Source organism: Stenella coeruleoalba (assembly GCF_951394435.1).
Source record: "Stenella coeruleoalba genome assembly, chromosome: 11".
Classification (NCBI taxonomy): Eukaryota; Metazoa; Chordata; class Mammalia; order Artiodactyla; family Delphinidae; genus Stenella; species Stenella coeruleoalba.
The window spans coordinates 46,511,025-46,537,132 of NC_137157.1; the positions used below are offsets into that span (position 1 = coordinate 46,511,025).

The 26,108-nt window shown below is 40.0% G+C and overlaps 1 protein-coding gene across 2 annotated transcripts in view; it reads right to left on the bottom strand.

The window, feature by feature from the left end:
• Nucleotides 1-541: 541 nt before the first annotated feature.
• The window catches only part of KCNMB4 (potassium calcium-activated channel subfamily M regulatory beta subunit 4), a 67,845-nt gene continuing 42,278 nt past the window's right edge, over nucleotides 542-26,108 (bottom strand). The window contains exon 3 of one of the 2 annotated variants that reach the window (XM_079937465.1): nucleotides 542-660. In XM_079937465.1, the coding sequence (XP_079793591.1) occupies nucleotides 564-660 (97 nt within the window). In that variant the 3' untranslated portion in view covers nucleotides 542-563. Of the gene's footprint in view, nucleotides 661-1,541; nucleotides 3,788-26,108 lie in introns of those variants that run through there. The other variant, XM_079937464.1, reaches the window with a different exon arrangement.

The window sequence follows — 26,108 nt, forward strand, 5'->3', positions numbered from 1 at the left end:
CTGGGCCTATATCCTGTAGCCCTACGGCTTCTATACTCCAAACAGCAGATTATTATGCAGTTTTTCTCAAAAGTCTCCATTAAGTACTACTGGCTGGACAATGGAAGTCAGTTGAGCAGAAAAGACCAGCTAAAGGGCACCGCATTCTTACTTAAACCCACTTTTCTAGAAGGCTTCAAAGCGGCTGCCACTCGATTAAGGGCTGGAGATACAGGCCAAGCACAGACACAGTAAATAAGATGCTGCTACCTTAAGAATTACAGATATAATGAGAGTAGCCCTTTGGCTGCGAATACTTTCATCTGAACTAACAAAACTGAAAGCAAAAAGACCAAAAACCATGTTTTGATGAAATTTTATCACCAATGTTGTAAGCACCCCTCAGAGGCCAGACGGACCCCGTTACCCAAAATTTGGTTTGGGTGTTGAGACTAATAACCACACACACATCAAGAGGGTATGAAAAGGTTTATTATTCACATAATGAATGACACTTTCTGGGAGAGTGGGGCAGTTCCCGAGGAGATCCAAAAATGACTTGACTCGCTTGGCTTTTATTCTTCTTAGGGTGTGGGGCAGGGAGAGGTTTCCTGCGAGCAGGCCAGGGCTTGTGTGGTTTGAACTTCCCAGCCAGTCCAAAGCAGGGGGTACCCAGGCTCTCTAATCAGCTTGCCCAGATGTGGAACAGAAGGGGAAAGGGAATGGGGAGCAGAAAGGGAAAGCTGTTATCAGTCAAACATCGAAAATGGAGTCAGACTCCGTACAACAGTCAATTAACAACAATCCTATAAACTATAAAAATCTACATTTGTTCAGTCTCTAAAGAAATCTAGGTCTACAAATCTCCACCAGCAGGCAGGGGCCTGCAAAAGCTGTGACGCCTCCCAAAAGTTTCGAACGTGGCTACGTGATCTGAAGAGCAAGAATTTCCTGGAAGTCAATTAGAGGCCACAGAAGGCAGTGGTCAAGGGAGTTCCTCCCAGAGAGCAAAGTCTTACCAAGGACTGTATATCCTGCCAGGGCAAGAGATCTTTGTCATCCCTGCTCAGATGTTCATCATGGCACCGGCCATGGACAGCTGCCCATCATTCCTGTCTTTTACTGTAGTATTCACTCTCTCCTTTTTTTTTTTTCCCCCAGAGTTTTAGTAGGACATATGTCCATCTAGCTGGAGATAACATGTTCCAGCAGTCCTTGAAGCCAGGTATAGTTATGTAGTCAGTATTCACGAATGGACTCTGAGTACAGTGATGGGTGGAGCTTCCTTAAAAGGAAATAGCTAGCTCCCAAACTCCTCTCTTTTCACAGGCTACAAATTGGCTGTGTTTCTTTGAGCCAGCTTTGACTATGGGGAGAATAACACATTTGGTAATGAGAGGACAACAAGGTAGACAGATTCTGGATCCCTTGATTACCTTATGAAACAGAGGCTACCCTCCCTGTCCTGGACTTCTCAACTACCTCTGGATTGCTCTATGAGAAAGAAATCAACTCCTGTCTTACATGAGTCATCATATTTTGGGGTTTCTGTTCTAGCAGCTTATACCATTTCCTTGCTTATATAAAAAAGAAAATTAAAATATTAAGAAGTTAAACTTCTTTACCATCTATGATCTTAAAAATGTCTTCTTGTTCCTTCAAATTCTATCTTTAATGATAAGTATAATAAAGAACCTCAAATTTAACTGGCTACAAGCAAGGAAGACCTTAAAACTATATGTGACCTCAGTCATTCAGCATGCTTCTTCTTTTTTCCAAAAAATCAGCCTACAGAATATAATCAGGTATACTCTTTGAGCCTAAATGGAAGCATTTAGTTAATATAAATGGATAAGTAAAAAACTGGTAAATAAAAACTCATCAATATATATCACCTTCCCTTTTTACCAACACAAACGTTGATGCACTATTTTTATCTACTCCCTGTAATCACTTCATCACAGATTATTGGGTTAAGATAAAAATGGATAAAGTAGACTTTATCTCTCACATTGTGATGCAAAGGTGACTTTCTCTGATTCCCAGTTTCGTGTTACTCTGTGCTTCAGAATGGTTCACTGTGTTGCTAAGACAACAGGGATGCTGCAACAGAAAACTGGGATTGAAGTCAAGGCACTGTAGCTGCCTCAAAGGATGTCATAAATAGTGTGTTCAAGGCCTTTTTCACAGTGAAATCTGTAACACTTGAATTGGAATAAAAATATCACCCAACACCCTAGTCTTCCACAGAAGACAATGGCTCACTCAATTACTTGCGTTCTAGAATTAAGAAAACACTGGTATGTGGATTAAAATCAGGAAATCATCATTCCACTAATACGTATCTTTCTTGGAATGCTGCACAAATAACTGAGGGAAGCTTGCCCTTAAATTCCAGTTTGCCTTTATTCTAATAGAAGCATGTCTGAAGGATATTAGAAGAAAGCAAAAAAGAGATTATGTTGTCAGTTTTTCCTTGACCAAAAATGTACATCTCATCTAAACAAAGGTTTGATTCCACATGGTAAATAAATAGGGTAGGTTTGATATTCACTGAGACCTGTGATTGATATTTGCAATCTGAGTTTATGAACAGATGCAAAGAAGTATGGTCTCCTCAGTGAATTTTTGATAAAGGCACAGAGAGCTCATCAGCAGAGTGATGTGAGCTGGCTTGCATCTCCAGGTGTGTCCAAGCAAATGAAACAACTGCAGCAATATTTTCGTTTTAATACTGAAAACATCCAAGGAAGGACAAAGAAAATATAATTAAATGTTTAACTGATTTTGACTATTTTTTTTCTGACCTAAAAGAAAAAAGAAATGAAAATAGCATTTAACTAAGCTGAAAAGTGTCCTTCACATCGTGTACATTCTACCGCACAGAGATAAAATCCATGAAAAATAACCTGAACAGACGAACAAAAGAGGCACAGTCCTCTTAGAGCTAGGACAGGCCTTGTTCAGAATCATCTCCCTCTCTTAAGAAATAATCTGGTGAAAAACAAAGGCGAGTGGGGAGAATGTTTTCCCAATCTTTGAGGGTTCCTTGCTGGAGAGTCACAGGAGTGACTGGAGTCTGAGTTAACAGTGCAGTTTTCCTTTTTCAAGCAGGAGTCAAAAGGTACTCTTTAATAGTGGAAACTGGGGATTACATTGTGAGGTCAAGACTTGTGCAGGAATTCCTGTCTCCAAGTAAAAGTTTAATCTAGCAAAATCAAATGAAACCCGTAAGACCCTTTTTTAAAACCCTGGTGTTCTAAGCATAAAAAAAGAAAATAGAAAAGAACACAGACAACTCTCTTTTAATATTTTTAAGTAGCATAAATCATAATGGTTTGTATTCTACACTGTACAATTATATACTATTACTTCCCGAAGAAAATTAACTTCTATTGGATTTTCTGAAACAGATACTCCTTTCAGCTTGACCCTTTAGCCATCGCTACAACACATGGAAAACAATCTATGAGGTTCCAAGCCTTCCGGTTGTGCCTGTTTCTGCTATCATTGAGGGGGAGCCTCTCAGAGACCTCTCACAGCCCCTTCCATCTCCTGCGCCAGGAAGCAGGCTCTGCAGGTAGATGTGTGCAGATGAGTGCAGCTTCTGTGCTTTGCTTCCCATAAGGCGACTCCCCTTTAAGAGAACTTGCGCTTCTTCATGGCTTCTGCCTTGACTGCCAGGCTCTTGGCACAGATGGTCAGGACCACAATGAGAACGCCCACCACAAATGTCACCAGGGGCCAGAGGAAGCAATGCAGGAGGACAATCTCATCATGCGTGCGATGCAGGAGCACATCATCTGGTCTGCAAGACAGCGGAGAATAGGAAAGAAAGAGTGGTCAACTGCCTTGGCATGACATAACTCTTCACAGCGCGGAGCTCAACTTGCTTTCTGGCCCAAAGGTCATAACCATCATTGAAAGCAAAGACTTCACGCTGACTATAAATACTGTACTTTGTGCTTCAAATCCATTATGAAAAGTTCTGAGGTCTTGAATCAAGTAATTGATGCATATTATTTATAATGTGAATTACGTGTAAAATGTCAAAAGTATAGCAATCTCTTACACTATTATTTTCCTCCATTCTAAGTTGCTTAACATATTCCACTTTCTCACGCATCTTTTAATGTCTGCTGAATCAGTCTGAAAATTGCTTTCGGGTTGGCACTGTCAAATAAATCCAAACCCAAATGATGTTTTGTTTTGTTTTTTACCCCTTTCACCCATTCTGCCCACTTCTCCAACCCTCCACTTCTGGCAACCACCAATCCAATCTCTGTATCTATAAGCCCAGTTGTTTGTTGTTGTTTAAATGTATTTATATATTTATATGTGATTCCACATGTAAGTAAAATCATATGACACATCTAAGTGAAATCATATGACATTTGTCTTTCTCTATCTGACTTATTTCACTTAGCATAATACCCTCAAGGTCCATCCATGTTGTCCCAAATGGCAAGATTTTGTTCTTTTTTATGGTTGAATAATATTCCATTATATATATAATATATAATTTATATGTAAAATCACATTTTCTTTAGCCATTCATCCATTGTTGGACACAGGTTGTTGTCATGTCTTGGCTATTGTAAGTAATGCTGCAATAAACATGTGGGTACATATATCTTTTCAAATTAGTGTCTTCATTTTCTTCAGATAAATACCCAGAAGTGAAATTGTTGGATCATATGGTAATTCTAATTTTAATTTTTTGAGGAAGCTTCATACTGTTTCCATAGTGGCTGTACCAATTTACATTCCCCGCAACAGTGCACAGAGGTTCCCTTTTCTCCACATCTTCACCAACACTATTTTTGTCTTTTTGATAATAGCCATTCTGACAGGCATGAGGTTATATCTCATTGCGGTTTTGATTTGCATTTCCCTGATGATTAGTGACGTTGAGCATTTTTTCATGTACCTGCCAAATGATCTTAATTTACAAAAATAGTTAAAGTCACTATTTGAATTTAGACAGAAAGACCTATGGTGTAGTCTCCAGGTCGACTCAGCTTCACTCTGTGAAGGTTTTTAATAATGAACAGACTAGTGAATGGTTGGATTTAATGCATTCTTCCATGCTTCTGGGTAGGGTTAGCCATCATTTTAAACCACTGACCACTTTCTTGATATATTTTGCAAAGTCTTAGCAATATATCTCAATCTTATCAATGTGGGGCTTCTATTTGCAATTCCAACATTGGTCTCATTCATTCACGGGAAGTGAAGATGAGATACATTCCACAAGCCATGATCTGTCATCTTTGGCCACTAGAGAGAGATCCTGGGAATTTAGCTTTCATACAAGAGGTTTACATTTTGCAAGATATTTCCATTTCAGCCACAGGAAAGTCTGTTCCATTATGCTAGAGTAGCAATGCTTCCACCAGAAAATAAAATAATGCGGAATAGTCAGTCCAATTGCCCTCAAGAACATCAGAGGCTTTAGAGTACAAGAGCAGGGCATTTAACAGCGGAATGCATTCCTGAGGCGCTCTCACTAACCACAGCTCTCATAATTCAAGACCTATTTTCCCAGGAGACTGACAAAGAATGTTGGATATGTCTCTTCTACCTGTAATGCAGCCATCATGTAGCATTAATAAAAACGGTTTTGCAGACTGGCTTTGAAATTACGTAATCCTTGCCCTTTTTTGTGCATAATATCATTTCAAATCCTGCACATAAAGTGAGATTTTTATTGACATTTGATTTCAGTTAAAATTTGAACTAAGTGAATGCAGAGTCACTGTAACAATTAAGCAAAAATCATCCTAGCTTGCAGAAGTTACTCCTTTTTATGAATTCCTATAGCAACACATTGTCTTCAAAACTTGTGCTACCATTCATTTGTGATATATATTAATGTGCGTATCCTTTGCTTCTGTAAGACCCTTGACTTTGTCATTGCCTGTTTATTCTGCACATAGATGGTGCTAAGTAACGGCTTGCTACTAGCGAAGGGGAAACCATCCCAATTGCAGCCTTGTTAGCCATGCAAAATTTCAACAGACTTCAAGCCTTGAATGTGAAAAAGCAGAGGCCTGGGTCCAAAAATAGTCAGGGCACAATACAGTTCTAGTCATATTTTCCAGTCTTTGAAATCCCACCTGCAGCACTGCCATGGTTCTTTTTCCAGCTACGAGAGCTCACTGCTGTCAGACCCTCTACCTACATGTGCAAGGGAAGGTGAAAGCTTCTCGGCGTGACTTTCCTCCCTCCCTTCCTTCTTACCTTTATTCCTACCTACCTTCCTTCTTACTTTTCTTTCCCCTCTCCTCCCTCCCCTTCTTTCTTGGATTGTTCTACTCCTGCAGAATTGATTTGTACAAAGATGAACTAGATTCTTCATCAAAGGGTGAGAGTGTACAATAATGTGAATGTACTTAATACCACAGACTATATACTTATATGTGGTTAAAATGGTTTAAAAAAAGGGGGGGGGTTGGCAGAGGGGACCTTGAATTTTTAACACTATTTTAATGAATTTGCATGTGATTTCTACACTAACGTGTTTTACAGCTAATTTTCTAGTAAAATGCTTCAGTGAGCATCTTCTTCTACCTTTCTTCTCCAGTCACTATTATTGAAGCTGAATCCTTTACCACAATACAGTAGTCCCTCCCCTTATCTGTGGTTTTGCTTTCCGTGGTTTCAGTTACCTCGAGTCAACTGAGGTCTGAAAATATTAAACGGAAAATTCCAGAAGTAAACAATTCATCAGTTTTAAATTGTGTGCCATTTTGAGCATCATGATGGAATCTGTTGTTGTCTGCTCCGTCCTACCCAGGATGTGAATCATCCCTTTGTCCAGCGTATCCTGTCCGTTAGTCACGTAGTAGCTGTCATGGTTATCAGATCCACCGTCATGATATTGCAGTGCTTGTGTTCAAGTCACCCTTATTTTACTTAATATTGACCCCAAAGCACAAGAGTAGTGATCCTGGCAATTCACATATCCTCTTACTGTGCCTAATTTATAAATTAAAGTTTGTCACAGGTATGTATGTATAGGAAAAATCATAGTATATATAGAGTTCGGTACTATTCATGGTTTGAAGCATCCATCCACTGGGGGTCTTGGAACATATCCCCCATCTGCAGAGAAGGGGGCACTACCGTATTGTACAACTGAGCCAGGAAAATAGCCACAGATGAGGGTGGTTGGAACCATTATACATATTTTCTGAAACACAGTTCGAAGAACATTTACTAAAAAAGAATATGAGTGAAAGGAGGAGAGAAAATAATAACTGGAAAATGGTGGACCCAGATATTTGTTTTATTTAGAAACTGCTTAGCATTCCACACTCAAAAAAGCCCTTGGGGCAAAATTCGATTTTAATGTTTCAAATGACAAAACAACATCATTCACTTGAGTTAGCCATGTTGAATTTGTAATCGCTTCAAAAGCCTTCTTTGAGGTAAAAATATTATATAAAAGTGTACATGGTTTCTTTAAAAATAACTAGTGTCTGTTTCCATTTCATACGGTTCTAAGATGCCCCACAGTCTCCTTCGATGGGAATGAAGGGTACAGAATATGCCACTTTGGCATAGGGGTTAGTTTGAACTGAAGGCAACTGAGAAGAAGCAGCTTCAAAGAGAGCTCTTCACACTTTCCCTATTTGCCTAAAAGCAGGACATAAATTTGTAAAGATAGTTCTCCTCCTTTCTCTTCCTGGAAGGACAGAAGTTAATCACTGGCGACAACTCTATACCCTAATAGCCCAGAGATGGCACCAGAGGAAAAACAAACTTTATTAACTCAGCACTTACCTTCCATTAGTTCCGCATATATTTACCTTCCTACAATATGCTGCCCTAGAAACTCAAGGTCCTTTTCCTTCATCTTGTCACTTCTCTAACAATCTATTGCTTTTTTTAAAAAAAAAGATGGCCTAAGCCCAAGTTCTAACCACCTCTTTGAGTTGCTCATCACTGAGCGCTCTCATGTGTATGCACAGTGCACATGTTAATAAACTGCTCTGTTTTTCTCTTGTTAATCAGTCTTCTGTCAATCTAATTTACAGGGCCCAGGGCAATGAACGTAAGAGGGGTAGAAGGAAAAACAGTTTTTCCTCCCCTATAGGAAAAACTTATTTCTCTGCAGAGTAATGCTTAAGTCCATCATTCAGTCATAGGATTTACTGAGATAATCTCTAAATTGTCCTTGTGATATAATTAAAATCTGGCTCTTTCAAACTGGGACTTTAGTGCCATAATTGAAGGGAACACCCCACCTCCGCCTCAGCTTCCTGCAATTTTACCAGACAGATTTCACATGCGTTAGCAAAAATTATTTCCAAAGGGGTTTAGACTTAGAATGCAGTTTTCCATAATTCCATAATGGTGGGACTAAAGAGAAACTTTTACAAAAAGAATCACTGTTTGCAGCATTTGGCAAACTAAGATAAATGGCCTGATGAGATCTGAATAGTATGTATTAAAATCAGGATGGTGATGAGGATGTAGGCAATAAGCAACAAACAAACAAACAAAAAAGGATGATTACTTTGTATCTGAGGACTTCAAAGAAGTAAGCAAGAGATCTGCTTGGGGTTGTGTAGAAACACTTTTAAGCCCTGAGGAGGGATGCGTACAAACATCATAAAACAAGAGTAAGTGCTGTCTGTGGGTTCCCTTAAAAATACTTTCCTAAGGGTTGGACTTACCCTGAGTTGAGCTTTGAAAGTATATTGTGGACTTCCCTGGTGGCGCAGTGGTTAAGAATCTGCCTGTCAATGCTGGGGACACGGGTTCGACCCCTGGTCCGGGAAGATCCCACATGCCGCAGAGCAACTAAGCCCATGCACCACAACTACTGAGCCTGCACTCTAGAGCCTGCGAGCCACAACTACTGAGCCCGCGTGCCACAACTACTGAAGCCCACGCACCTAGAGCCCCTGGTCCACAACAAGAGAAGCCACTGCAATGAGAAGCCTATGCACTGCAACGAAGAGTAGCCCATGCTTGCTGCAACTAGAGAAACCCTGCACACAGCAACGAAGACCCAACGTAGCCAAAAATAAATAAATAAAATAAATAAATTTATTTTAAAAAAAGAAAGTATACTGTGATAACAGTAGCCAGCATTTTTAAGTGCTTACCACCCTCCAGGTACTCTGGTAGGACATTTAATCTCTCTTGATCCTTAAAATAACCCTGTGCTGGAAGAATGTTTGTCATTTTATAATCAAAGGAACTGAGGCAAAGAGAGATTAGTTTTCCCAAGATTACACAACTTAAAATAATGATCTGAAACCCTATGAGTATGATTTTTAAACCTGTACTATTTACTCCTCAGCCAGCTTTTCTCAAATTTGAATCACCTCTGCTGTTTGCTGTAATGCAACCTCCTGGGTTTCAACCCCTAGTTCACTATATCAGAATTGGAGGTTGTGGTATCCAGAAATCCGCATTTTTGAGAAGCTCTTGGGTGACTCTAAAACATAATAAAGTTTAGTAAGCACTGTGAAAAATTCAAGTAGTTAAAAAAAATGTGCACTGCATGAAAGTGCCCTGGGATAAGACAGGAGGGCAGCAGGGGGGCTGGTAATGGGAACAGGGATAGTGGGTGGAAATACAGACCTCAATGCTAGATTTGCCCGGCGGGGGGGGCTTTGTCCTAATTGGTAAAAAGGCACCCCATAGGCTAGCAGCAGACCTAGCTATACCAGACAAGAAGACAAAGATTTGGTGTGTATCATCCTCAATATAAAAAATAGATTCCCTTTAACTTTGTCTCACCAAAGGAGATTTCTTCTACCTCACAATGCTTGTTCTGATGGCTAACAGGGAGAGGAAATGGCGACCTATTTTTTTAATGGACTGGAAAATTTCTTAAACTCATCTTAACCAGTTCGTGTAAAAATCTGAACTGCATTATAATTTATCAGTATCGCATGATGGTAATTGTACCCATCAAAAGACAAGATGATCTCCTTCAAAGATCCTATAGGAAACAGAAATCTTTCTAGATTTATTATCACAGGTACTTCTTATCTGAGCAGAGAAATTTCCTTTTCATGCTAGAAAGTAAAAATTTTGGCCCATCTCTAGCAAGACTATAATGACTTTTTTGGGCCAACCAGACCCCTCATGCTTTGTCTATTTTCTTCACACATTTCTAATTTATTTCATCTTGCAAAATTCTGTCCATCTTTAGAGCACTCATTAAACACTTTTAGAAAAGACGTGTGTCAATTATGTACATTTACACATCAGGTATACAATAAACACTGGAAAGTTTTTTAATTGTCAAGCTTTACCCATATTTCTATGAGAAAGAATATGCTGTATCATTACCAGAAATTGCACTTATGTGTTTTGATGAAATCTCATTTTAAAGTCTATAAATGCCTCGTCATTATCACAATCATAAAATAATTCTGCAGGCATAATATCAGTCCAATATGCCAGGCCTCTAGTATAGCAGTAGAGCCAAATGACATAAAAAAGGTAATGATTTCATCCTCTGAACCTTCTGAATAGGTGCTGTCTAGTCCTGCTCTAAATCTTGTTTATTATTTGTAACATGACCTACTTTTAAAAAGAATCTGAAATAGATAAAAATAAAAACAGAAAACTTAAGTACAATAAAATCCTTAAACTGACGGTAAAGAATAAGTACAATGTAATTAGGATGGGGATAATATAGAAATCCCAGGCTAAGAAAAGCTCCTACCTTAAGCATAAGTGCAACTTACCTCTGAGCATCCCAGTGCCCAAGGAAAAAAAGAACAGAGATGAGTTACACAGCTGCCATATCAAAAACGGGACGCATGCCAATTCACCAGATCGAACTTGTTGCTAGGGCTAAACGCCATAAATTAGGTTGTATGTGTGTTTACATAAAGCAATCTGTATAACACATTTAAAGGCCCTTAACAGCAGTTTTACAAAGCTGGTTAATGAAACCATGTGAGGGGTTTTCAAATACTGATTCCAAGGTCTCAGTTATATTGAGGTTTTAAATAAGTTTTCAGGCAAGGCTGACGATTACTCACATCTGGGAATACCTGACCTAAACAATGCTTTTTATTTTTTTCCCAGCTTTACTGAGCTACAATTGATATACAACAAACTGCATGCACTTAAAGTATACCATTTGATGAGTTTGACACATGGATACACTTGTGAAACCATCATCATAATGAAGACGGTAAACATGTCCATCACCGCAAAAGTTTCTTTGTACTCCCTTGTAATCCCTCTCTGTCACTCATGCCCGCAACCCTACCAACAATGCTTTTTAAATATCAAATGTATCAGCCCAGTTTTTCACAATAACTGAAGAGCAAATGGTTCAAGACTAAAATCACTGAGGAGCAGTCTCTGTTATTTGTTGAAAGGAGAGTCTTCTGTCAGGTTAGATTCTGATGTGGAAGTGACAAAATGATACCTCACGCAGATAATTTTGTCTGCCTGGCGTCGGGCTTCAGACAGCTCTTGAAAGTTTTCAGCAAGACTCTATGCTACGCACTTTCTAGAAGGAGACTGAATTAAAATGCACCCCATGAAGAAACTGATTGGATCTACTGTCACGGTTTTTAAAAGATTTTTCTTCTACCGACAGATGCTGAAGATTAGCTGATAAAAACATTGAATTTGGTTTTGGCATAACTGAGCTGTCCTTACTGAGAGTAATTAACTAATGTGTCTGTTTAGTTGCTGTTTGAAGCAATCATAAGAACTTGCCAAGAGAGGAGAAAAGAATGTTTACCTTCTTATAGGATCACAGGAAGGCACCTAACAGCTAATCTAGTTATCAAGTTATTTCTATAAATTACAGCAGGAACCAGGGACCAGAACACAGAGACCCTTTGCAGTATTCTTTATGGTGATTTGCTCTATGGTGAGCCCATTTCTGTCCACGTGACTCCAACAATGATATTGTGATAAGGGCTTTTAAAAGCTTGGGAGGTACTCTATCAACACCATGGCTTTGCTCCATAGATGGCTCATATCTGTGGATGAAAGGCTGATTATAGGTCTATAAATGTTATAAACATCCTTACATTTTCTTAACTGTTTTCTCCAATTAGGTGAACTCAGAGTAGTAATGTTTAATTGTATAAGAGTTGTTCCTCAAGCTTGCCTGTTCTTCGTGGAGGAAATTAAATCGAGCCCCAAACTTGCAGTTTCCAGAAAGAGAAATTTGCATTGAGCAAAACCGGCAGGTATGATATTTGGAGCAATAAAGGGTTAAATTAATTATAAATAGGAAAGATTATACTTTAAGTCCACCCTGATGGAAAGTTCTAAGTCTTGGAATGGTAGGACAGTATTTCAGAACATGAACTTGAGTTAGATGAACCTGGGTTTAAATATGGGCTTTACAATTTGCTAACTACATGATCTAAAGAAAAGTATTTAATCCCTGAGTCCTAACCTTTCATCTGTAAAATGGGGATAATAATACCTACGTTATAGGGTTCTCCTGAGGAGTAAATGAGATAATGCATGCGAGGTGTGTAGGCAGATGGCTGCCTAATAGTGAGTATTCAATATTCCATAAGGAGTGGTAATGTTGATGACTGTCATTACAAATTTGGGGCTCACAACTCAGAAAATGATTTTAAAATGTTGGCAGTAACATATCTCCTACAAATGTCTTCTTCAGTCTAAGACTGCCAGGCTGAAGTGATAGGAAATTCTTTTGATCAAATTAAAGTTCCTTTTGGTATAGATATCCTCATTCCCCTCAGCCTCCTTTGCCCCTTGTAGCCATAACAGTGGCTAACAGTGTAACAGTGTTAAGAAACAGAATAGGTTTAACAAGCTAACGATTACAGTTGCCCCCGAACAAGCTGGGGGTTAGGGGGACCGGACCGATCTCCACACAGTCAAAAATCTGCATATAACTTTACAGTTAGCCATTCGTATCCCAGGTTCTGCATCCATGGATTCAATCAACCTCAATACTATGGTACCATCGTATTTAATGAAGAAAAGCCCATGTATAAGTGGACCTGTGCAGTTCAAACATGTGTTGTTTAAGGGTCAACTGTACTTTCAATTCTAACATATGCACCTCGGATAGAGACAAGCAAGGGAAAAAAATCAATAACACTAGTCCCTTGGCTAGGAACACAAATATCCCCTAAATTTATCCCAAGCCATCATTTAACAACATTAAATTATTATAGTGGTTGGGCTTATTTAGCAAACATTTTCCTACTGATTAGGACGGTTGTCTCTACAGATGCAGCCCAGACAAGCAGCTGTCTCAACCCAGCTCTTCTAAAGCAGAGGCCTGGGAAAACCATGGCAGCTTTGTGCTCCCAGAGTAAAAAACTTCTTTTAAGTTCTTATCCACACTGTGTAGTAATTATTTTCTATACATCTGTCTGCTTCCCCAGCCTGAGTCTAAGAACCCTGAGGTAATGGGCCCATTATGGATAATCCCTGCCTGAGAAACTCTCTCCTGAGTTTTCAGGAAAAAAAGAGGGATTATTGCCAAGACCTGAAAACCAGGAGTATGCTTATGACTTTTTGTCTTTAAAAAAGGCAGATCAATGAAACAATTTTATCCTAGATTTGGCTTGGCATAATTATAAATCCTGTTTTTGTTCCATTAAAAAAATGGAAAAAAATTTTAAACTATCTAGATAGTCTCTAAGGCAGACCTAAGACTGCATTAAATTTGCATGAAATCCTTTCCTCTTCCACCCACCTCTGTGAGCTGCTCAGGAAGAGTCACCTGTATCCGTGACTGTGACTGCTGGAGAGCATGACTTTCAGCTCCCTGGCGGCATCAAAGAAGAGGAGGATTTTGTAAAGTGGATGACTGTTTTGACCCAGCAATTCCTCTGAGTTTTTCTTAAGAAAAGCTGTTCTTCAGGGTAATTTGGTTTGTGGGTCTCTGAGTTACCAGGTAAGTTACTTATTTCACATAGGGTTGTAAGTGTGTTCTGGGCAAAATGTTTAAATTTAAGGTTTAAACAGAAATAAACTAGAGAAAAGAAGACATCTACATTCTATTTGAGACAGATTATTCCATAATAGTTCTCACCTTGTGTACCCTACTTAGTTTTTAAAGTGAAAATCTAATACCATTTTAAATCAGTGGGAAAGATGCGTTGTTCAATAAATTGTGCTGGGACAATACTGATCATTTGGGGGAAAAGCATTCATTCCCCATCTTATTCTTTCCACCAAAGAAAAAAAAGGAAAAAATCCAGATGGATCAGAAACTTAATTGTAAAAAACAAACTGTGAATGTTCTAGAAGAACAACTGAATGTTTAAAAATAACCTTGGGGGTCTTCCCTGGTGGCGCAGTGGTTGAGAGTCTGCCTGCTGATGCAGGCGACACGGGTTCTTGCCCCGGTCCGGGAAGATCCCACATGCCGCGAAGCGGCTAGGCCCATGAGCCATGGCCGTTGAGCCTGCGCGTCCGGAGCCCGTGCTCCGCAAAGGGAGAGGCCACAACAGTGGGAGGCCCGCGTACCGCAAAAAAAAAAAAAAAAAAAAAAAAACCTTGGAATGAGAAAAAAAAAGGTCTCTGTAATGGGTTTTTTTGATATAAGTATGTCTCAAATATTATACTGGACTTACTTATACTAAGAAATTATTCATTGTTTATCAGAAATTAAAGTTTAACTGGGTTTCTTGTATTTTAGTTTGCTAAATTTAGCAACCCTAATTTCTAAGACATGAAATGTAGAAACTATTAAGAAAATATGGATGATCCAATTATAGAAATGTATACATTTTTGTATAGCCCAAAAAACTCCACAAAGACCCATAGGCAAAAATAAAAACAAATAGCTAATATTCATATGAAAAGATACTCCATTCTTTTCTTTAATAAAAGAAGAGCAAGGTAGTGTCAGTAGTCAAGATGGTGGAGTAGGAAGAACCTGAACTCACCTCCTCCCAAAAGAACACCAAAATTACAACTATTTACAGAGCAACAATCTATGAGAACAACTTAAAGACTAGCATAAAACTTTTTCCATAACTAAAGATATAAAGAAGGAACCATGGGACTTCCCTGGTGGCACAGTGGTTAAGAATTCGCCTGCCAATGCAAGAGACACGGGTTCAATTCCTAGTCCGGGAAGACCCCACATGCCACAGAGCAACTAAGCCCATGGGCCACAACTACTGAGCTTGCGCTCTAGAGCCCACGAGCCACAACTTACTGAGCCCGTGTGCCACAACTGCTGAAGCCCGCATGCCTAGAGCCTGTGCTCCACAACAAAAGAAGCCACCGCAATGAGAAGCCTGCTCACTGCAACGAAGAGTAGCTCATGCTTGCTGCAACTAGAGAAAGCCCACGTGCAGCAACGAAGACCCAAAGCAGCCAATAAATAAATAAAATTAAAAAGAAAAAAAAGAAGGAAACACAAGATGGGTAGGAGGGATGGAGATGATGTATAGTCAAAATCCTTACCCTCAGGTAGATGACCCACAAACAGGAAGATAATCACAGTTGCAGAGGTTCTTCCCAAAGAGTGAGAGGTCTGAGCACCACATTGAGCTCCCCAGCTTGGGGGTCCTGCACTGAGAAGACAAGCCTCCAGAATGTCTCGCATTGAAGACCAGCGGGACTTGAGTACAGGAGAGTTGGTGCAACACAGCAAACATAGACTCTGTGCTTAAAGGGTGCACATGAAATATCATTTGCTCTGAGTGCCAACAAAGATGCAGTAATTTGAATGCAGCCTGGGAAAACCCATTTGTTGGTCATGGAGAGCCTCCTGGAGAGGAAGGAGGTAACTGGGACTCCCCCTGGGGACACAGACACTGGCAGGAGCCATTTTGGGGGGTTTGTTCTACCATGAGGACATTGGTGCTGGCAAGTGCCATTCTGGAGTCCTCTCTCTAGCCTATTAGTGCTGGGGGAGTACGTGCCCACCAGCAGGCCAGCACAAGCCCTGGGTCCTCCTGGGCAGGCTAACAGCCATCTTACAAAGGCAGGGTCTGGCAGCCAATTGTGCTGGGGCTAGGCCCACCTACCAGTACATCCACAGTAGTTGGCCTGTCACAACAGAAGGGTGCATGCAGCCCACATAGAGGGCACCCATAGAGTAAACAGCTCCAGTGACAAGAGGGGAGTGTGCTATTGGACCTCATAGGATGTCTCTTACATAATACCATTTTTCCAAGATCAGGAAACAACTAACCTACCTAATGCATAGACATAGACACAGAGAATTAGGTAAAATGAGGCAACAGAGGAATATGTTCCAAATGCAGGAACAAGACATAACCTCAGAAAAAAAAAAACTTTAAAAAGGGGCAAAAGCAAGCTACCAAATAAGGAGTTAAAGGTAATGATCATGAGATCAATAAACTCAAGAGAAGAATGGATGAACACAGCGAGAGTTTTAACAAAGGGTTAGAAAACATAAAGAACCAAACAAAGCTGAAGAATACAATAGCTGAAAGAAAACATACACTAGAAGGAATCAGCAGTAGATGATGCAGAGGAACAGATCAGTGACCTGGAAGACAGAGTAGTAAAAATCACCCAAGCTGAACAGAAAAAAGAAAAAAGGATTTTAAAAAATGAGGCTAGTTTAAGGGACTTCTGAGACAACATCAAGCATACTAACATTTGCATTATAGGGGTCCCAGAAGGAGAAGAGAGAGAGAAAGGGGCAGAGCACTTATTTGAAGAAATAATAGCTGAAAACGTCCTTAACCTATCAAAGGAAACAGATATCCAAGTCCAGGAAGCACAGAGAGTCCTGAACAAGATGAATCCAAAGAAGTCCACACTGAGAGACACTGTAATTAAAATGGCAAAAAGGCAACTCTCCCACACCATATACAAAAATGAACTTAAAATGTATGAAAGACTTAAATGTAAGACCCGAAACCTTAAAACTCCTAGAAGAAAACATAGGCAGTACGCTCTTTGACATCGACCTTAGCAGTACTTTGTTTGGATACTCAGGCAAGGGAAACGAAAGCAAAACTAACCAAATGGGACTACGTCAAACTAAAAAGCTTTTGCACAACAAAACAAAAGACAGCCTACTGAATGGGAGAAGATATTTGTTAATAGTACATCTGACAAGGGGTTAATATCCAAAATATACAAAGAACTCATATAACTCAACATCAAAAGAACAAACAGCCTGATTTAAAAATGGGCAGAGGACTTGAATAGACATTTTTCCAAAGATGACACACAGATGGCCAACAGGCACATGAAAAGATGCTCAATATCACTAATCATCAGGGAAATGCAAACCAAAACCACAACGAGATACGGCCTGGTAAACCCAAGTAAGTATTTCCCTGAGTTCTGTGAGCCACTCCAGCAAATCAAACCTGAGGAGGGGGTCATGAGAACCTCCCATCTGTAGCCAAGTCAGACAGAAATTGTGGGTAACCTGGGGACCTACTGCTTGTAGTTGGGATCTGAAGTGGGGTGGGAGCAATCTTATGAGACAAAACCCTTAACCTGTGGACTTGAGCCCTATCTCCAGGTATATAGTGTCAGAATTGAGTTAAATTGTAGGACACCTAGATGGTATCGTGGAGAACTGCTTGGTGTGGGGAAAAACCCACACACACTTGGTTACCAGAAGAGAAGTGTTTTGTTTGAGGAATAAAGGAGACACACAAGAAGGAGATTGAACTGAGATTTTCCATTAAAGCCTCAAACCAAGTACATATTCACGTTTCCAAACTTGGAGAATTGAATTTGCCAATCCATAGAACGGAACAACACAGAACTGTAATCTTTAGAAATGTGTGGCAATTTTAAAGCTTAGAATTGAAGAAAGGCTCATAGACATTCATTGTAAAAGATAATTACACTTAATACTATCTACAAATTACTACCAGTATGTTTCCTATTGCTGCTCTAACAAATTTAACAGCATAAAACAATGCAAATTTATTCTCTTATTGTTGTGCAGGTTAGAAGTCTGAACTCTGATACACTGTGCTAAAATGAAGGTGTTAGCAGGGTTGTTCCTATTAGAGGCTGTAGGGGAGAATCTGTTTCCTTGCCTTTTCCAGCTTCTAGAGGTTCTCTGCATTCCTTGGTTCCTGGCCCCTTCTCTGAATCATTCCAATCTCTTGCTTCCATTGTCATATCTTATGCTACTCCTCAGATCTACTATCTCCCTCTTTAGACCCATACATTGAGGGCCTACCCAGATAATCCAGGATAAGCCTTTCATCTCAAGATCCTTAAACACATCTGCAAAGTCCTTTTTGCCATACAAGGTAACATAAGGTAACAAGGTAAGGTACTAAAAATACATGGGGATTAGAATGTGGACATCTTTGGGAACCATTATTTAGACAACCACACTGCCACGTGCCGCTATCCTATAATCAGTTCCTTACTAACGCAAGTTTTCTATCCCTTTCCCCAGTCAGTCATTCAGAATTAAATCATCAACAAAAGCAACTAAAAAAACCCCCAAAAAACTAGAAAATAAACTCTTTTCTAATGTCCTAACTTGAGTTATAAAAAATATTTACTTTTTCATTCTTTTTTCAATTTTTGCTCTTTTATGACAAAGGCATTTACGTACAAACACACCTGCCTGAAGGTAATACAAAACAGTTCTCTTCCCTTCATCCACACCACTTTCCTACATTGTGCTTTCTCCTACTTAGAGTTCCACCACATCCCCCAATACCCACTGCTCCTAACCACATCATTAACAGAACTCCGAAAATTTTAAAACAATCCTCCATTCTAATCCTAAGGAACTGTCTCCTTATTTTCTATAAAATTTCTTTTGTCTTCGTAATACATCTTTGCTATTTCCTTTTCAACTTTACGCCTTATCAAATGTGTCCAAAGATTCTTGATTGTTCTTTACTCCATCTTTCACAAAACGATATGGCACTAGTAATTCTCCATATTAATTTTAACCACAAGCTTACACCACATCATGAATTTGACCTTCCTGAACTGTTTTCCCCTTTATCTTTCCTTCAAAAATCTTTTTAAAACTCTAAATTTAAAAACTGAGGTAGAATTTCTACACAGGGAAATTCAGAGGTAGTAAGTGTATAGTTTGATAGTGTCATTTTAATACTGTTGATTTCTGATCCTTTTACCTCTAGTTTATAAAAAAAATAAGTTTTATAATTTCTATCCAACCCCTTCTACTATTCACAAATGTGCATGCTTCCATACCATTCTTTCTCTCATATTTAATGATTTAATCTCATATTAAATCAGATCTTAACCAGAAATGTGGACATTTAAGGGTGGGCCATTATGTTCCCAAAGGAAGTCTCTCAGAGCCCGTCTTCCACCTCAGCAATGCTAACTCCTGGAGAAACAGCCTCAGAAATTAGAAATGTTGGTTTATGATGCTAATGCTCAAAATGCCCTTTGGCTTTTCAGTTCCTTAGAGGAACTAATTCTTAAACATCAAAAGATGCTTGCTGTGATCTAGCATGTCTGAGAATTCAGTGATGCAAACGGAACTTCCTAACAAGCCAGGGGCTGGGAGGGACGGAAAACAACAGTACTGATTAACCAGGACATCCCAATATTCCCCTTGCTGATTAAGATAAGATAATGGGGTCCCTGAGTCACTTTGTGAAGCCAATACCAAAGCAGAAGGAGAAGCTCTCTTTACAGAAAAGGCTGCAAACCCTGAAAAAAATAATCACTGAGAGAAGTTATTAAGTGCCTTTTTCTCAAAATTTCCACAAACAGGGTAGAGGTTCCCCTTTGAAATTAAATAAGATGGTAGCCACAGGCTTACAGTTGAGCTGGTGTCTTCCAAGTTGTCTAATATTGTGATTCTGAGATCCCATGATTCAAACCTACTCCATTGTTTCAGGTGAAGGAAGACCTGGGATGCACCCAGCATAGTAACTGCACACATAGAAAAGGACTCTTTTGAAAGATCACTTTAATAGCCACATTTTGTATCATTTCCCTAAGCTGAATCATGTTCTCATCCCTCCCTCCAGGCAAAGAGGACATGGAAAAGTAGCAGGAGATATAATCACAGATCACACACTTGCAACGTGGGTGTGAGAAACCGTTTCCAGGGAGAAGATGACAAACATACTGATGCACCCGAAATATGCATATGAGCAGGGATTCCATTGGGCATTTGTAAGGCTGGCAAGAGCTTCAGAATTTGGTTCTCAAGGAAATGAGGCGGGTAAGGAATCCCCCCAAATGTCAATGTATCTTCTTACCATCTGAACAATGCTAGGCATATTGTATACGGTTGGAATGTGGCATTTAAAGGGAAGTGAAGAAACATTTCCCCCATGATTTTTTACATAAAATCAAGATGACAGGAGTTCCTTAACTAGCAAAATTGAAGGAGGGGCAGAGCAATGAGGGCTTACCCACCCACCCATGGTTCGAATGCAAATGCCCCCCCACAAAGAACAGTGATCTCAGTGGGTCTGCCCAACTCAACAAAGCCTGGATTTGTTGAGCATGACACTGTGCTAAGCTCAAAATTAGAGCTCAGTAAATGTCAGTGGAATAAGAAAGGAATGAAAATCCAGCAAACACAGAGTTTCAGTTAAGCAGATCTGGGGGGGCAGGGGAGGTGGGAGTGGGGGCAGGATCCTAGACTTCATGGGCGTTCTTTGAGGGGCCACATGTATTTGTTTGGGATCGTAAATACCATAGATGCAGTTGCATAAACAGTCATGTGTATTTGCTTGTGTTTTCACCGACTGTGCCAACTATTTTCAGATAATTTCCAAGAGAAAGCAATCGTGTTTACTATGCTTTTTGTCATTACAACATTTCTTTTCTTCCCTTCCTGCTTGGTTATTTAAAAATCGATCTCTAGCCTGTCCAACCAACCCATGTGCGTGTAACTACTGCCACTGATGGTTCCTGTTCCTTCGACTCACCTGCCCCAGCCCTGCTTGGGTGCTTTACCTCCCCGAGAAGCCTTCCAACACTGCTGTTCCTATCCATGGCACTGTTTCGGACCTGGCATGCTAGGAAATGCTGCCAGCACCTGGTAAAGCCAATACCAAAGTGCCCAAGCAGGTGAGAGACATTCTAGTCTTTCCAGACCTCTGAAAAAGATCCTTAGCTCGTTCCACAACTTAATCTCAGGAAATCACTATTAATGTCTGATTAGGTGAAGTTCAATTCCCTGTGATTAGATCCTCAATGAAGAAAAATCAGCCAGTCACCACAATTTCTTCTCCTATCTATACCTCTCCCATCAGCATGGCTCCATTATTTTGGCAGCTCTGAAGAGAGGATCTGAAAATGTATCCTGGGTGGGGAAAAAGTGAATTGCATAGCTTTTTGATTATTATGAAAGCTCGAAGGAAACAGGGCTACTTCTAACATAATTTTGTCATTCTAGACATTTCCCAATTGTTAAAAACGCATCTCATTAAAATGTATTACTCACCAAGCAGTTATTTTTTTAATTAAATAATTAGCAGAGTATACATATTTTGCTGCTCCATGTAGGAAGATAGAAACAGGTTAGCATTTCTATCAAGGCTAGCAATGAACCCTTCAACCTAACCCCTAAATTATACAGTGAAGAGTACATGAATAATAGCTTTACGTTCTGTTTTGTTATAGTCTGTAATGTAGTTATTTCTCTTGGTAAAAGTACACTGAGCGAATATTGAAGTACTTCAGCCCGGTAAAATTAGCTAAATTAATTGTCAAGCTCTTTTCCTAACTGATAAATTGCTTATATGTATATGTTTGGAGAACAAAAGTTTTATAGAGAAATGTGCATAACAATGAAAGTGATGACTTATGGTACAATAATAGAATTTTTTAAACTTGAGTAATTAAAAAGACCCCATCAGTCAATCATAAAGCTTCTCTTGGCTGTGCCAGTAACTTAACTTTACCCTGGTAGCATGTGATATTCAAAATTCAAGAAAATACACATACATAGCCACCAGACTGTTGGACTAAACATGATGAAGAGTTTGAAAATCACTAAAAAAATTTTGGCACAAGTATTCCTAGGGAAATCTGTTTTCCTCTGATACGAGACTAATATTGATGTCCCAGAGAGGGGCCACTCCTTTAACCAGAGTCCCACAGTGATAAAGGCACAGGGCAGAGCTGCACATGACCCAAGACAGACAGGTACGGTAAGCAGGAAATAAACTCTCATTGTTATGAGCTACTGAGATTTTCAGGTTGTTATCCCAGCACAATGTGGCCGAAGCTGACTGAATCACACAGATATAGGGTGGGGAATCCTACAGTTTCACCAAGTGAAATGGTCACAACCAGTCCTCTCTTAATCTAAAGCTCAAAAACAGTTTGCAGGTGCACATCTGAGTATTTTAAAAGACTTTCTTGGTACTCAGTTCCCTTCCATTCAGCCATTCAACAACACTTGCAGCACCTACAGTGTGGCAGGCACCAGGGCGGTGCTCGTGTGTTGGTTCTCACCAGCCAGCTGGGTAAGCTTGCAGGCAGAACACTGTCTGCTCCTATTTGTATTCCCATCACCCGGCACAATGCCAGGCACTTGCCCCAGGTGCTCTGTAAATGTTTGTTGTTTGTTTACTGTTGAGATACATTTCAAAATGCATTTGTACAAATGAAGAGGCAATACAAGAGAAGTACTTCTGTGTGCCTGGGGAAATAAAAAGGAAATATCTTTTGAGCAAACATGAAAGAACAGGATTATAGAGTCCAAGTTTCTTGGGAAAAGACATAGCACATACAAATGCACAAGTCCCTTCATCTGTCATTTCAGATTATTTTGCCACCAATGGTACAATTACAGAATGTTATAGCTGCAATCTCATTGATCAGATTTCATAGAGTCCCTGATGTTATCCGATTCCAGTACGGCCTGGAATCCTGGCTGATGTCAGCAGCAGTACAAGCAGAGTGCTTGAGAGCCTGGGCTATGGAGGCAGAATGCACAGGTTTGAATCCTGCTTATGCTACTTGTCAGCTGTGTGATCTGTGCAACTTGTTTAACCTCTCTGTGCTTCATTCCCTCATGTATAAAATGAGAATTATGACAATAATGCCTTGCAAGGATATTGTGCAGATTCAATGAGATTCAATGTATAAAGCACTGTTTCTGGAACAGAGTAAGCATGGTATGAAGGCATTGGTTATTATTGGATAAGGCCAGAGGAAGATTACCAGGGAAACAGTCAAGTCTCTGCCTATGAATCAGTCCTTTCCAGGATTTTTATCAATAATTTAGATAAGGAGATTAAAGTCATTTTGACTTGCAATTAGGATAACATTATACAACGGAAAAAATAACAAATATGATGCGTGCCAGAATCAAGATTCAAAGTAATCATGAGAATGGAACAATCACTAAAAAAGTAACAGTATGTATTTATATAGGGATAAATTTTAAATTCTTTCATTTAAATCCAGAACATCATTCTCACAGTGAAATGTTAGAAATGGGGAGAGGGGCAGACTTCAAGAGTACCATGTATAGGGACTTCCCTGGTGGTCCAGTGGCTAAGACTCCACGCTCCTAATGCAGGGGGCCCGGGTTCGACCCTTGATCTCAGAACTAGATCCCACATGCATGCTGCAACGAGGAGTTCACATGCCAGAACTAAGAGTCCACGTGCCGCAACTAAGAAGTCCACATGCTGTAACGAAGATCCCACGTGCTGCAACTAAGACCTGGTGCAGCCAAAATAAGTAAGTAAATTTAAAAAAAAGAAGAAGAAGAGCATCACAAGCAGTGAGAACAAGTCTATTCCCAGCTGCAATGGCAGCAGTGGACTGGAGGACACCTTTGGTTTGAGGGTCAAGGACTTGGGTTCAGATACTTACTCTGCTCCTCCCTGGTCATGTGACCTTAAAGGCTGTTTGTTCTTCTGTAAAATTCAGATAATATGGTCTACCTTCCTATTGAGACCATAGGGCTAACCAAGATGAAGCTTTTCTATTTTTATTGTGGTTAAAAAAAATATATATATATATGTACACACACACACACACACAATAAAATTTGCCATTTTAAGTATACAATTTAGTGGCGTTAATTAAATTGACAATGTTGTGCAACCAGCACCATTATGTTTCCAAAACTTTTCCATCACCCCAAATGGAAGCTATGTAACCATTAAGCAATGACTCCCCTTTCCCTCTTCCCCCAGTCCCTGATAACCTCTAATCTACCTCCATCTCTATGAATGTGCCTATTCTAGGTATTTCCTCAGATGAATTACTGACAACCAAAAATGTTTGGAAATGGAGTAGGATGCTTCAGGAGAAATGACATCCATTGTCACCAAAGTTGTTAAAGTAGAGGATGGAAGATACTTTCAAAAACCGTGGCAGGAGGGCTTCCCTGGTGGCGCAGTGGTTGAGAGTCTGCCTGCCGATGCAGGAGACACGGGTTCGTGCCCCGGTCCGGGAAGATCCCACATGCCGCGGAGCGCCTGGGCCTGTGAGCCATGGCCGCTGAGCCGGCGCGTCCGGAGCCTGTGCCCCGCAACGGGAGAGGCCACAACAGTGAGAGGCCCGCGTACCGCAAAAAAAAAAAAAAAAAAAAAAAAAAAAAAGTGGCAGGGGATTTCCCTGGTGGTGCAGTGGTTAAGAATCCGCCTGCCAATGCAGGGGACACGGGTTCGAGCCCTGCTGGGAAGATCTCACATGCCGCGGAGCAACTAAGCCCGTGCACCACAACTACTGAGGCTGCGCTCTAGAGCCCACAAGCCACAACTACTGAGCCCACGTGCCTAGAGACCGTGCTCCACAACAAGAGAAGCCACCGCAATGAGAAGCCCGCGCACTGCAATGAAGAGTAGCCCCCGCTCGCCGCAACTAGAGAAAGCCCACGAGCAGCAACGAAGACCCAACGCAGCCAAAAATAAATAAATAAAATAAATAAATTTATTAAAAAAAAAAGTGGCAGGGATTCACTTCAGGTTGGAATAAATGACTAGAAGATGTCTCCCAGATTTGATACCCTCTACATGTGTTAGAGGCTAATTCTGGCCCCATTTTATCCAAGATGAAACTGAGGCAAGAGCTCTTCAGAAAGTAGACCAAGGTCATACACCAAGTCAGGAAGAGAGCTATGGATAGAACTCAAGTCTCCTGACGCACAGCCCTGTCCTGCATTCCACCATCTGACGGTGCTGCACTCTGTGACCTACTTGTCCTACAGCTCCTGTAGTTTTCCTCCCAAATACCCTCGCAGCTTTGTTTAATAGCTACATAAACTATCCTAAGTGAAAAGTGATTTAATAACATCAAATTCTTAACTTTACTGCCACAATGATGAAAGCTGTTAGAAGGTGAATTTGCAAGCATAAAAACACTTTGAATAACCATCAGAAAACAGACTCTCAAATTTACATCCTAAGTAATGTACAGCCATTTTGGTGTCAGACTTTGAAAGAACACTGAAGTGAATTCCACACATATTCTATAGCATACTGGAGAGGGCACAGCCATCGCTGCTTTTTTTTTTTTTTTTTTTTAAAGTACAGGTTTTGAGACCAGCGAGAGCTTTCAATTCTGATGTAATCTCTCTTAATATGGAACCAGACACAAATGTATACAGAAAAGACTCAATTTTGGTAAGATTCCAGATTCACTGTTTTCTTTTTTAAGACTCAAGATATATCATTGGACTTAATGCCTAAAAAGAAAACCAATATATTCCTTTAAAAATCAACTATAGAACCAGTCTCTTATTTAATGAAAGATTATAAGAAATATTTTTCAGAGTAAACAGAAAACAAAAGTAATAAGCTCTATTAAAACTTAAATTTTTATCAAATAACAAGTCTAGTATTTAGTAATTCATTCAAAGGTCAATAAAATTTCCCTATGGAATTTATTCAAAATATAACTTCCCATATTTATATGCACATTTTCCTCCATTTGTATCCTAAGAGGTCTGCAAGTAAAGATGAGGTTTTTTTCTTTAGTAATTTGTCTTATAAAAAAATAAAAGGAAAGCTTAGGGCTTCCCTGGTGGCGCAGTGGTTGAGAGTCCGCCTGCTGATGCAGGGGACACGGGTTCGTGCCCCGGTCCGGGAAGATCCCACATGCCGCGGAGCGGCTGGGCCCGTGAGCCATGGCCACTGAGCCTGCGCGTCCGGAGCCTGTGCTCCGCAACGGGAGAGGCCACAACAGTGAGAGGCCCGCGTACCGCCAAAAAGAAAAAAAAAAAAAAAAAAAGTAAAGCTTAGAAGCCAATGGAA